This window comes from Aegilops tauschii, chromosome 2, assembly GCF_002575655.3.
Source record: "Aegilops tauschii subsp. strangulata cultivar AL8/78 chromosome 2, Aet v6.0, whole genome shotgun sequence".
NCBI classification, from domain to species: domain Eukaryota; kingdom Viridiplantae; phylum Streptophyta; class Magnoliopsida; order Poales; family Poaceae; genus Aegilops; species Aegilops tauschii.
The window spans coordinates 11675922-11689639 of record NC_053036.3 but is presented as its reverse complement, the minus strand read 5'-3'; the positions used below and the strand labels follow the sequence as shown (position 1 = coordinate 11689639).

The 13718-nt window shown below is 43.2% G+C and overlaps 1 protein-coding gene across 1 annotated transcript; it reads right to left on the bottom strand.

The window, feature by feature from the left end:
- Positions 1–7117: 7117 nt before the first annotated feature.
- Positions 7118–12306, bottom strand: LOC109759070 (formamidopyrimidine-DNA glycosylase). Its single transcript, XM_020317911.4, has 10 exons — positions 11996–12306; positions 11262–11313; positions 10467–10524; positions 9843–9911; positions 9623–9748; positions 9228–9278; positions 8583–8660; positions 8030–8132; positions 7902–7936; positions 7118–7796 (listed from the first exon to the last, which is right to left on the bottom strand). The coding sequence occupies exons 1-10, from the start codon at positions 12222–12224 to the stop codon at positions 7359–7361; spliced, it is 1239 nt and encodes a 412-aa protein (XP_020173500.1). The 5' UTR covers positions 12225–12306; the 3' UTR covers positions 7118–7358.
- Between the last annotated feature and the right edge of the window lie 1412 nt (positions 12307–13718).

The window sequence follows — 13718 nt, the reverse complement described above, 5'->3', positions numbered from 1 at the left end:
AATACAACATATTTCAACATCCCCTTTTCTCTATCACAACTTATCTAAGTCGAGATTGCGCCGAAAAGCTTCTTGCTGCTTGATTATCAAGGGATTTGTAAAGCACCACACATATCATGGAGGAGAGTTTCAACTACCTTTGGACAAGAGCTTGTGACAATAATATCATAAACATAAATCAACATGGATATGGTGATTCCATGAATAGCTTCGGCGAGAATTTTGTCTACATGAGTTTGGTTTTGTTGCCATCTAGAAATGGCTCCTAAGGAAACTATACATTGGATAGAGCCATATTTACACAACAACAACAACAACAACAACAACAATAACATGTATATCAAATGAACCTTTGTTCACTTTGCCATCCTTCTTATCAGCCAAATACTTGGGGTAGTTCCGCTTCCAGTGACCAATCCCTTTGCAGTAGAAGCACTTAGTTTCAGGCTTAGGTCCAGACGTGGGCTTCTTCCCGGGAGTGGCAACTTACTTGCCATTCTTCTTGAAGTTCCCCTTCTTTCCTTTGCCCCTTTTCTTGAAACTAGTGGTCTTGTTAACCATCAACACTTGATGCTCCTTCTTGATTTCTACCTCCGCAGCTTTGAGCATAGCGAAGAGCTCGGGAATTGTCTTATCCATCCTTTGCATATTATAGTTCATCACGAAGCCTCTGTAGCTTGGTGGCAGTGATTGGAGAACTCTGTCAATAACACTATCATCTGGAAGATTAACTCCCAGCTGAGTCAAGTGGTAATGATACCCAGACATTCTGAGTATGTGTTCACTGACATAACTGTTCTCCTCCATCTTGCAGCTATAGAACTTGTTGGAGACTTCATATCTCTCAACTCGGGCATTTGCTTGAAATATTAACTTCAACCCCTGGAACATCTCATATGGTCCATGACGTTCAAAACGTCTTTGATGTCCCGATTCTAAGCCGTAAAGCATGGCACACTGAACTATCGAGTAGTCATCAGATCGAGCTTGCCAGATGTTCATAACATCAGCATCTGCTCCTGCAGCAGGCCTTTCACCTAGCGGTGCATCAAGGACATAATTCTTCTGTGCAGCAATGAGGATTATCCTCAAGTTACAGACCCAGTCCGTGTAGTTGCTACCATCATCTTTCAACTTAGCTTTATCTAGGAACGCATTAAAATTCAAGGGAACGGTAGCACGGGCCATTGATCTACTACATAGATATGCAAAAACTATCAGGACTAAGTTCATGATAAATTAAGTTCAATTAATCATATTACTTAAGAACTCCCACTTAGATAGACATCCCTCGAGTCATCTAAATGATCACGTGATCCATATCAACTAAACCATGTCCGATCATCACGTGAGATGGAGTAGTTTTCAATGGTGAACATCTCTATGTTGATCATATCTACTATATGATTCACGTTCGACCTTTCGGTCTCCAGTGCTCTGAGGCCATGACTGTACATGCTAGGCTCATCAAGTTTAACCCGAGTATTCTGCATTTGCAAAACTGTCTTGCACCCGTTGTATGTGAACGTAGAGCTTATCACACCCGATCATCACGTGGTGTCTCAACACACGAACTGTCGCAACGGTGCATACTCAGGGAGAACACTTATACCTTGAAATTTTAGTAAGGGATCATCCTATAATGCTACCACCGTACTAAGCAAAATAAGATGCATAAAAGATAAACATCACATGCAATCAAAATGTGTGACATGTATGGTCATCATCATCTTGTGCCTTTGATCTCCATCTTCAAAGCACCGTCATGATCTCCATCGTCACCGGCTTGACACCTTGATCTCCATCGTAGCGTCGTGGTCATCTCGCCAACTATTGCTTCTACAACTATCGCTAACGCATAGTGATAAAGTAAAGAAATTACATGGCGTTTGCATTTCATACAATAAAGCGACAACCATAAGGCTCATGCCAGTTGCCGATAACTTTTACCAAACATGATCATCTCATACAATAATGTATATCACATCATGTCTTGACCATATCACATCACAACATGCCCTGCAAAAACAAGTTAGATGTCCTCTACTTTGTTGTTGCAAGTTTTACGTGGCTGCTACGGGCTTCTAGCAAAAACCATTCTTACCTACGCATCAAAACCACAACGGTGATTTTATCAAATTTGCTGTTTTAACCTTCAACAAGGACCGGCCGCAGTCAAATTCGATTCAACTAAAGTTGGAGAAACAGACACCCGCCACCACTTTTATGCAAAACTAGTTGCATGTCTGTCGGTGGAACTCGTCTCATGAATGTGGTCATGTAAGGTTGGTCCGTGCCACTTCATCCAACAATACCGCCGAATCAAAATAAGACATTGGTGGTAAGTAGTATGACGATCACCGCCCACAACTCTTTGTGTTCTACTCGTGCATATCATCTACACATAGACCTAGCTCGGATGCCACTATTGGGGAACGTAGTATTTAAAAAAAAATCCTACGCTCACGCAGGATCTATCTAGGAGATGCATAGCAACGAGAAGGGAAGAGTGTGTCCACGTACCCTCGTAGACCGCAAGCGGAAGCGTTTGACAACGCGGTTGATGTAGTCGAACTTCTTCTCGTTCCGACCAATCAAGCACCGAACGTACGACACCTCCGAATTCTGCACACGTTCAGTTCGATGACGTCCCTCGAACTCTTGATCCAGCAAAGTGTCGAGGGAGAGTTCCATCAGCACGACGGCGTGGTGACAGTGATGGTAAAGTGATCCGCGCAGGGCTTCGCCTAAGCACTACGTGAATATGACCGGAGGCGTAAACTGTGGAGGGGGGCGTCGCACACGGCTAGGAATCAATGTTGTGTGTTCTAGCGGTGCCCCCCCCCACATATATATAGGTGGGAGAAGGAGGGGAGCAGCAAGGGGCGCCCCAACTAGGAGGGATCCTACTTGGCCGCCTCCTCCAAGTCGGCCTCCCCCCTTCCAATTGCATCGGAGGGGGAAGGAAAGAGAGGGGAGAGGGGAAGGAAAGGGGGAGGCCGAATCCTCCCATTTCCTTCTCCCTTCCCTCCTTTCCTTCTCCTCCAATTTCGACCTATAGGGGGGCGCACCAGTCCCTTAGGGGCTGTTCTGTCCCTCTCTTGGCCCATTAGGCCCATATAGTTTGCCGGGGGTTGCCCGGAACCCCTTCCGGTGACCCGATACGTACCCGGTACCCCCGGAACACTTCCGGTGTCCGAATACTATCGTCCTATATATGAATCTTTACCTATCGACCATTTCGAGACTCCTCGTCATGTCCGTGATCTCATCAGGGACTCCGGACAACATTCAGTCACCAAATCACATAACTCATATAATACAAAATCGTCATCGAACGTTAAGCGTGCGGACCCTACGGGTTTGAGAACTATGTAGACATGACCGAGACACCTCTCCGGTCAATAACCAACAACGGAACCTAGATGTTCATATTGGTTCCCACATATTCTACGAAGATCTTTATCGGTCGTACCGTAATGACAACATACGTTATTCCCTTTGTCATCGGTATGTTACTTGCCCGAGATTCGATTGTCGGTATCTTCATACCTATTTCAATCTCGTTACCGGCAAGTCTCTTTACTCATTCCGTAATACGTCATCTCGTAACTAACTCATTAGTCACATTGCTTGCAAGGCTTATCATGATGTGTATTACCGAGAGGGCCCAGAGATACCTCTCCGATACTCGGAGTGACAAATCCTAATCTTGATCTATGCCAACCCAACAAACACCTTCGGAGATACCTGTAGAGCATCTTTATAATCGCCCAGTTACGTTGTGACGTTTGATAACACACAAAGTATTCCTCCGGTATCCGGGAGTTGCATAATCTCATAATCGAAGGAATATGTATTTGACATGAAGAAAGCAATAGCAATAAAACTGAACGATCAATATGCTAAGCTAACGGATGGGTCTTGTCCATCACATCATTCTCCTAATGATATGATCTCGTTCAAATGACAACATATGTCTATGGTTAGGAAACTTAACCATATTTGATTAACGAGCTACTCTAGTAGAGGCTTACTAGGGACACTGTGTTTTGTCTATGTATCCACACATGTATCAAGTTTCCGGTTAATACAATTCTAGCATGAATAATAAACATTTATCATGATATAAGGAAATATAAATAACAACTTTATTATTGCCTCTAGGGCATATTTCCTTCAGGGGGAGGGGGGAATGGTGATATGCATGTTTGGGGGCCCAAATGACAGAACTTATGTTAACTTGAGCCTTTATTGTTTACTTCAGTAATCACACCATGGCTGGTGCGGTACCCCGTGAGTCGCATGTACCTCCGTCCACTAGGCAGGAGTACAAGTAGTCAAACCTGCAATCATATCTGTTACTCTCTCCATCTAGTAATATAAGAATATTTTTTAAGCTAGCATAGCTTAAAAAACGTTCTTATATTATGAGACGGAGGGAGTAGTTTATAAAAAAACAAAAACTTCAAAAGGGAGCGCCCCAGTGGACTTACTCTTCCTGTGTGATTTCGACTATGCGAGCCGCCCTCAGCTCAGGCTTCCTGCCTGGCTGGGCCATGGAAGAGAATGCATAGTAGCTCGGTAGGACAGTGTCTTTACACGGGCCTCCGTGGTAGGTGTCCATGGTCGTCGTCATGACATTGTTGTTGCATGTAGGGTGTTTGCACCTGATTCCAAGGCACACACCGCAGTCGGGGTGGAACCCCGAGTCCTGGCTGGGCGACAACACGAGTGATGAAAAGGTCAGCCTTGTGATGACGGTTCCATAACCACAGTAGCAGGCTGAAATAAAGCATCGGAGGAACATCAAGAGAACAAACAAAGAATATACGAGAAACTAGAAAGAAAATACTCCAAAAATCACCGAGGTTGATGGTGCCGAGCAGGCCGGCCCGACCATTATGAACGGCCTAGTGCGGCGAATGAGGCATAATGGACCTACCAACTATAACATAGTAACATAAATATTTTTACCGGTATATATATTGCATATCATGAAAATTATTATAAAGGCATAAACATCAAGCATGTATTTTTAATTCACAAACAAAGTCTTAATGCAACATGTATATGTGATTGTAGGATACAAATAATGATGATAAGGCATATGCACTCAAATCTAAAAGAAATGTTGAATAAATACAACACGGTGAAGTTGGGGGGGGGGGGGGGCAATGCCCCCCTATCCATCCATTCATCAGTGTTGATGTTATGTTTCACAAACAATATTTTCATACTTTATACATAATATTTTTATAATTCATTTCAGTATATAAATGTATTTGACCCTTATTTGAGTAGGCCTTAGGCCGCCGCCTTTCGTCATGGGCTAGGGCCGGCCCTGGTACAGAGTACAACGTAGCAAATGGTTGTTGGCGTGTCACGGTCGCCGTAGTAGGAGGCGGCCCCGATGCATACACCAAGAGCACCACACTTTGCCCCTCTTTTTTGTGTGTGAGTGATGGATGGTTCTGAGCATAGGGATGGCGCAAGTTTATATAGTAGTCCCGCGTCCTCAACATCCTACAACACCTATTAGTTAGAATGAACGAGTTGCGCGTACATGCACCAAGGATGGACACTGAAAGCGCGCTTGTGCGGAGGTGTTTAACTTGTATCACACCGGCCACTGAGTAATTTTGGGCCAGAAACAAAACGACGCGGCGAGGCATGTATTTTTTACAAGGGTATTTCAAAGTAAAACGGCAATCCAAACCGACAGTGCTCTTTTGATCCCGAGCTCATATGCTCCCGCATGAACAGTAAAATTAAAAAATAGTAAAAAATGATGAATGTTCTAACTGCGTGTAAAATTTCAGGTCGAAATGACATTTGTGGAGGTCTGGGCAAAAATAACAAAATCGATGCTCCAAAATGCTTCCAACAATAGTCTTTTTTGACCATCGATTTTTTTTTGCCCAGACCTCCATGAATGTCATTTCAACCTAAAATTTTGCACGAAGTTAGAAAATTTATCAATGTTCATCACAAAAAAAAATTCCAGATTTTTTTAACCTTTTACTATTTTTTACGATTTTACTGTTCATGCGGGACCATGTGAGCTCGGGATCAAATACTCTATGTCCCAAACCTAACAGGCTTTCTATTTAATTATGCAACTTATATTCAGTTGCAAAAATGCAATAAAGCTTCTTTATTTTTTTATTCTCACATTATTAACTTAGATATTAATGTTTGATACAACCAAATCTCATTAAAAAATATTGCAACCAATTTTCACAGCAACGCACGGGGTATCATCTAGTTATATAGAGTGTGACATGTCTAAGAGCTACAATGACTAAATAATTAAAGATACAATTAACGGCCTAGTAATGACCAACTATTTCTACTTGCATTTGATTACGTAGGATAACTTTTGTTTAAGTTCTTGAACTTTTTTTCAAGTTGATGATTTTTTCTTCAAATTTATGATTTTTCTTTCGAAATCAATGGACTTCTCCAGATTTGTGAACATTTTTCAAATTGATGAACTTTTTATGAATTCATGATTTTTTATTTTAAAGCCGTGAACTTTTTTTCAAGATCATGAAATTTTTCTATTTTTTATTTTTTAGTGCATGAAATAAAAAAAACCCGGGCAAACTGAGTGAACCAGGGAAATAAAAAACCAAGCAAACCAGGGCCCCTTTTTCCTTGAGCGAGCGAGCGAGTTTTTTTTTTTTAAGAAACACATGTAATTTTATTTAAGAAACACCTGTAATTGCCCATCTCCAAAGGGTCTTCTGCAGTGGAGGTCTCTTAATTCTTATTGGCCAACGTAGCGGGTTCGCCCTCAGCCACGGCCTAGCAAATCGAACACGAACCCAGGCTTCGGTTTGTGCATTCATGTTGACAGGTAAAAATTGGAGATGAAGAAGAGGAAGGGAGTTTTCAGGTTCTAGTTCAGTTACAACTCCCAGCTAAACAGCCACTTGCAAACACATAATGAATCAACACTCAGCGCCACACCCACTGCGCCACCGTGTTACTCTTCTCTGACATGTGGCCCCAACCTCTGCCCAAGGCAGGGCGGGCCGGGCCGTCGTGTGTGACATACACACAGCTTCCTCTGAAGCTTTGTTGAGCGGGAGGATTCATCAAACCGCGACGATTTCGAAAGGGGAAGTTAAACCTTCAGCAACCCCAAAAGAGAAGACGACATGCCCGCAGCCCAGCATCGCATCGCCACACGGGTTAGAGGCTTCAATCATTCTGCGCTTAAAACAACTAAATGGCCAGGATCTAGTCGCATCGGGCTTCTTCCTTCCTTGGTGGAAGTTCATCTACTGGTACCAGTTTCTACACTGCAAAGCAAAGGGCTAGACAATGTGGAAATCCCTCCCTAGGTCGGCTCACCGCTTCTTCCTCTGCGGCCTCTTTGCCGCGACCACAGTCTCTTCCTTGCCAAGCGAGTCTTCATTGTCTGAAGGACAACCTTCTTTCTTCGATGGGCCCTTTGCTGGTCGCTTCCTCCCCCTCTTGGCGGGCTTCGCCTCTTCATCTTCGTCTCCGCCCTCCTCGTGATCATCAGCACGAGTATTACCCGCTTTCTTCGGTGGGCCCTTTGCCCCCTTGGCTCTTTGCTTTGCTGGCTTATCGTCCTCCTCTTCCTCTTCATCAACAGATGTCTTCTGTGCCGTCTTCCCCCCTTCCTTCGGAGCAGCCTTCTGGCCTTTCTTGGATGTTTTGCCCACATTTTCCTCTGCCTTGTCTCTGCCTTTCTTTGACCTGTTTGCTGCTGCAGCATCAGCCCCATCCAGAATCTGCAGCTCTGGAACGTACGCCGATGTCTGAACAAAAAAACAGCGTGAGTCGGAGCACAACACAGCAAGTCCGAAAAAACACAGCGCGCAAAAAAGAAAGGCATAGTACGGTGAGCTCAGTCTGCAGCTTACCCTGCCGCCTACTGTAACAAAGTCGATTTTCTTCCCTGCATGCAGCAAATACAACGTTCAACACTGATAGACAACACAGATGTGCTGTATGCACCATAAAAGAAAAGAGGAAGAGTAAATTGTCGGACCATCTACAAAGGCCTTGCCGGGTTTCTTCTCCCTAGAATGAAATATCCAGTTCTCTGGAAATTCGTTGCTGTCAGCACCAACTTCAACGGATTTTTCAATCACCTATTGAGAATTGCCAGAGGCAGGCAAAGCATAATTACCATATAGTACAAATTGTCACCATAATATCATGCAAAAGGAGGGACAAAGATAGCTGCAGCCATGCTAGAAATGTCACTAGTTTTATTGCACGAGGATCAAGTATCGTACAGGTAAAACAGACTCCTACAGTTGTAATTCAACTCAAGCCTCTGTCAAGCACAAGCACAGCAAAACAAGTGGCAGAAAATAATATCAGACATTTGAATTTTCTGAAATTTGTTCAATATCAGTATGTGGTTAGTGTATATAGTACATAAAAAGATTACTTTTGCATGCTAACTGCTTTACAGGACAACCAACAAACATCCAAATTTTAATGGATTGATGTCTTTCACTATTTTGCAGCTGAAATCTATTTCCAGCAAAGGTCAAAGGTCAACACTGCAGGCCAATCGCAGTTCACGGACTAACCTCTTTGATGCACCGATGGAGTGCCTTGCACTTCTCCTTGGATATCTTCGATGAAGTTTGCATAGGATGGATCCTTGCCTATACCCAGATCAAGCAAAAGGTGAAACTTCAAGATTTAAACAAAAATGGTACCACAATAATAGCATGTCAGTTTTGCAAAGTTGCAGATGCCCAAACTTATGAGCACAGGTGCATGGGATAGGTGGATGAAGATAGCAATGGGAATCAGTGTTAATGCGAAGGGGATAACAAGGCTTGACCTTGTCCCTGGCAGTGTTGCTAGAGGCTTGCTCAAGTTTGGATCAATTTTCTATTGTACATCTTGACGATCCCTAATACAAATTAGCCTTTCTTTACAGAGTAGATAGTCCATGTGACTTGATGAATAGGAATTTGCTCATGCTGAGGTGTACTAGCACATGTGTGAACAGTAGCTATGACATATGGCTATTTTGCCCAAGAGATGCGTGATACCTATCATTAGACAAACACTATTGATCTTTATAACAAACCACCTTACTAGAGTAGAAGTACGATACATTCTATTCAGTAGGCATTAATACAGAGGATAGACAAACTAAAAAAACTAATGCATCTTATAATTTTATCTAGCAAAGCAGTTTTAGCAATGTCAGGGAAACATACCTGATAAAGCACCTCATCTGCCATCCAGTTGCCGATTCCTGACATAAAGCTCTGCAAAGATGATTCAACAAAAGGGGGTGTAAGAATTGGCATAAATAAAAAGGTTTTTGTGCTAAACATTTGCCTTGAAAATAAGAATGAAAGGGATGGGCTGAGCCAACTACATGATCATCTTAAACCATAATCTATAAATTAACTGGTAAAAAATGTTAACCAGTGCTTGAGGTTTAGAAATATTTGGAAATGAAGTTAAGAAATTTCTTCAGTTGTTTAACAACACTTTGCTATAAGCTCATAACTGAATTTTGAATTTCAATGATATCTGAATAAAATATGGATAACTCCTTCTGCTTCAGACAAGCAGTTTGAGCAGAGTATGGAGCTTAAGATTATACCTGATCAAGCAAAAGGGATTTTATTGGCGCATTCTTTCTACCAAAAGATTGTACAAAATCATCAAGCTGCATTGGTTCGCATAGGGCATCTGGTCCAAGTTCAGAAATTGGAGGGACAGCTTCTGGCTATTAAACAGAGACATAATAACAAAAAAATTACAAAATGTTACCACATATTGAGAGAACAAATTTTATTTTCAAGGAATCACGAGAATATTACGTTGTCAAGCAACCGTATTTTTGCAAAACGCCTCTTATCAGTGAAGGAGAACTCCAAGCCATCATCCAACTGTAATAAGTTGAGAAGAGCAAGATGAAATATGGCAAAGATTTTCCAAAAAGTAAATAATTAGCACAGACCAAAGAAGAAAGTAGTACTAGTTAACAAGAAAGGTGAAGACTACTAAGGTACATATCTCATTACGTTACTGTTTCTAGAATCTATAAGCATTAGCATGATTTTTTCTTTACTTGCTTCAACTTCCACTATTCTACTGCAGTTTATTTAAGCATTAGCAAGATCCCAGGAGATAGAACATGGAGTCAGTTGCCTCCAAGATCTTAAACATTATTAAATCAGACTTAGCATAATATGTTCAAGCATCACATCCCCAATAGGCAAATGCAGATAATTATCCAAATCCTATAACTGACCACCATAAGATATTACAGATTCATCTATGAGAAGGGTTGATAAAAAATACATAAAACAAAAATAACTATAAGCACCCATGCGTGAAATGAGCCAGACAAGATGAATTGCAAAAAACATAATTCCCACGCATGATGATAAAGGAAAGAAAAGAAATTTTCAGAAGGAAGGTCACCAGATTAGGTTCCATACTTCAACAAATAGTTTGGAGTACTTTGAAGGCCATTCCTCAGTTGGGCTCACTGCAGACCTAAATTAAATGCCACAAGAATGAAGGATCCAAATTATTTCAGTTCACTGAAGCCACAGGGTCAAGTTTTAGCAACGCTAGAATGATGAGCTAAAGACACAGCAAACATTTATGCAAAGAGTAATCGTCTACTCCTAAATGCCTGATCACACATTCAAATTCCAAATGGCTTTGCTGTACCTATGTCAACAAAGAGGACCCCAAATCATCGTGCTTACTGTTTAACATAGTTTTGTTTTCTTTAACATGATGGAATCAGCATCTGGTTTAACTAACCCAAACTATGCACTATGCAATTATGTTAAAACCAATCTTACAAAGTCCTCAAATGTCTGAAATTGGAGGTAACACCTGTTACCGTCAGTATTAGAACACAAACTATCAGAATTTCTATAACAGACGCGAAAGTTCGTCAATCATACCATAGCCTAAGGTTCTACTGGTAGTGTCTAGATTTTCTGGTGTGCACTAATGATATAACATATCACAGCACGCAGAGCATCAGGTGCTAATGGCATCGAACATTACAATGCTAATTGAATATACCTGATAATGTAGCAGTGCATGCAAAAAGGACCTGGCTAAGTACACAGTCAATATACTAGAATGGCAATTTTGAATAACCATGCTATTTCTAAACTATATAGCTGTCTCCTCTTTTTGAGATGGTAGCAGCTTTTAACAGTAGGTAAGGCTAAAACAAGCACCAACAAAAAAAAAGATGAAAACGATGGAACCTTTTATATTTGCTCAGCTCCACACCCTTGATGTAAATAGCTCCAGCCATTCCTGTGACAAAGATTAACATTTAGGCGCTTTATGTATAACAGTATAACTGAAACTTTAGAAAAAGACCGCAGTAGCGGCCTCTCTAGGGTTCTATTCAGTTAAGCCACTCTCTACAACTTCTATATAATTCATTTTTGGTCAATTCGACCTCTGGAGTCCGCAACTTAAATTATTTTATAATAAAGTCTACCTACATTGCTCTGTTATACGACTCCTCTATCAATTGCTCTAAGTAAAAGCAAAACAATAATCATTAGGATAGGAACATCTGACAAATCTTCGAATGAGCTAAAGTATGTGTTGACATTTTCAGGAGGAGGCTACATTTTGACATTGATGAGTAGTGTTGCATACTTTATTTAGTCAGATAGTTGCCAATTTTGTACAAAACAAAAGGTAGATACATACATACATCATACATGCCACCATTACTGTTCATGAATCTGAAACCACATAACCCTAGATATGCAGAAAACCCTAACGAAAAGCTTGGTGGCAGTCGCACACAAGAACAAAACATGGCACCGCAAACAAGATGGCCAGGTCTAACAAGAGACTAAGAGGACAATGCCAATCTTGAGAAATAGAAGTAAAAAAAAAAATCACCGGGGAGAGGGAGGAGAGAGGAACAGAGTGGAAGCAGATTGAATGTGGTGGGGTGGAGCGGGGAGCGGAGACGGACCGAACTGGAAGGAGGGCGACGGCGGCGAATCCAGCACGAGCCATAGGTTCTTGCCCTTGCGGCGCGCGGCGGCGATGGTCCTCCCGACCAGCGCCGCCTCCAGCCGCGACGGGGCGACGCCGTCGATGACCTTGGTGTCCTCCGCGGCGGAGCAGCGCACGATCCGCTTCCCGACGCAGTGCTCCTCCAGCGCCAGCCGCGCCGCCTCCACCTCCGGCAGCTCCGGCATCTCTCTCTCCCTCACCCCCACTGGCCTCTACCGCTCCAGTTTTTTTTAGGGGCTTTTCTTTTTTTCTTTTACACGACTCCTTTCGCTGGGTGGCCCTCCATCATGCGCCCACCTCTTATAATTGTCTTTTTTTTTAAACAAGATTTGCTTCTTTAATTGTCACCTAGCCAAACTCTTATAATGGTTAGGGCATCTCCAACAGCAACCCGCAAATTTTCTCCCGCATTCGTTTACGAATAGGCGGACCAGTCCACGGATAGGCGTCACCGAACACCGGGTTCGCCGCCTTGTCGCTCTTCGTGTAGGCGGACGCCACCTCCGTGGTCCGCATCCGCGTCCGGCACGATCGCCTTGCCGCCGGCATGCTGCTCCTTCGCCCGCAAGTGCTCATGGCGGAGTTTGTGGTTGTAGGTAGCGTCGGCCTGCACCCCCCGGAACTGCTCCTCCTGTACCATGTCGATGTAATGGGCACGGGCCTCGCCGATGGTCATGGTGCAATGCACCGGCGAGGGTGGCGCCGACTCGTCGTGCATCGGGAAGCGACGTGGGCGGTGCACTCTTGGCCGGCATGCCGCTTCAATGTCGGCGCTAGTGAGCGGTCGCATCCGCTCTGGCTGGAATGCGGGCACTGACACTCTGGATTGGTGCTGACCGTTTCGTGCGGGAAAAGCGCGTGTGTGAGGGAGGGTGTTTGGGTGGGCCAGGGTGGTCAGAAGCAGGCGTGCCAGCGGTCCGGAAGCCCGCAAAGCCCCCCCCCCCTCCATGTTTGTCTCTGGTTTGCAGGAGAAAACACGCCCGGACCGCCTTGCGGACCATTAGCGGAGTAAAAATTACTCCTCGGCTTCGCGGACTCATAAATATACTCGACCTCCACCTGACTGAAATCTTAGGGGATCGGCTAGAGTTGCTCTAAGGGCGTGTTTGGTTACCCGGGTCACATTTGACTGCATCGCATCTAGTATGTTGGCTGAGTGTGGCCTGCGCTGGGCTAATTTAGTGGTAAACTATGATGTGTGTTTGGTTGCTTGTGTTATGGGACTGGCCAAGATGGATATGTGTTTGGTGGGTTGTATGAGGTGTTACGGGCTGAATTAGATGATGTTTAGTCAATTGGTCGTACTGTTTGCAGCAAACAAGAGAAGCATGTATGATGAGGTGGCTTTGTATGTTAAGACAAATAATTATTCTGAATGAACTATTTAGGTATAAAGGATAACAAGCATGCCGCCTTGTTGCATCTGTCTTGGGTCTCCTCTTATGCCGGTAACAGAGGTAAGTGAGACCCTATCTGTCCACCAAACATCTTGAACCACAAAATATTCATAATTTATTTGCTTGCTCTCTTGACAGAGATGATGATCTGTAAAGCGAGCAAGCAAATAAATTATGGAATCAGTTGTTCCATAATCTGATCCGCAAAGGACCAACAAAATGATATCGTTGTTTCATAATTTAACCCGCAAACTGATATCCTTGCCGGCATATCGCTTGGAC

Coding starts and splice junctions, on each gene's coding strand:
- LOC109759070 (XM_020317911.4), bottom strand. CDS start 12,224: ATGCCGGAGCTGCCGGAGGTGGAGGCGGCGCGGCTGGCGCTGGAGGAG. Junction 9,912..10,466: donor ACTCCAAACTATTTGTTGAA/GTATGGAACCTA, acceptor AACTTATTACAG/TTGGATGATGGCTTGGAGTT. Junction 7,937..8,029: donor CGGCAAGGCCTTTGTAGATG/GTCCGACAATTT, acceptor TGCTGCATGCAG/GGAAGAAAATCGACTTTGTT.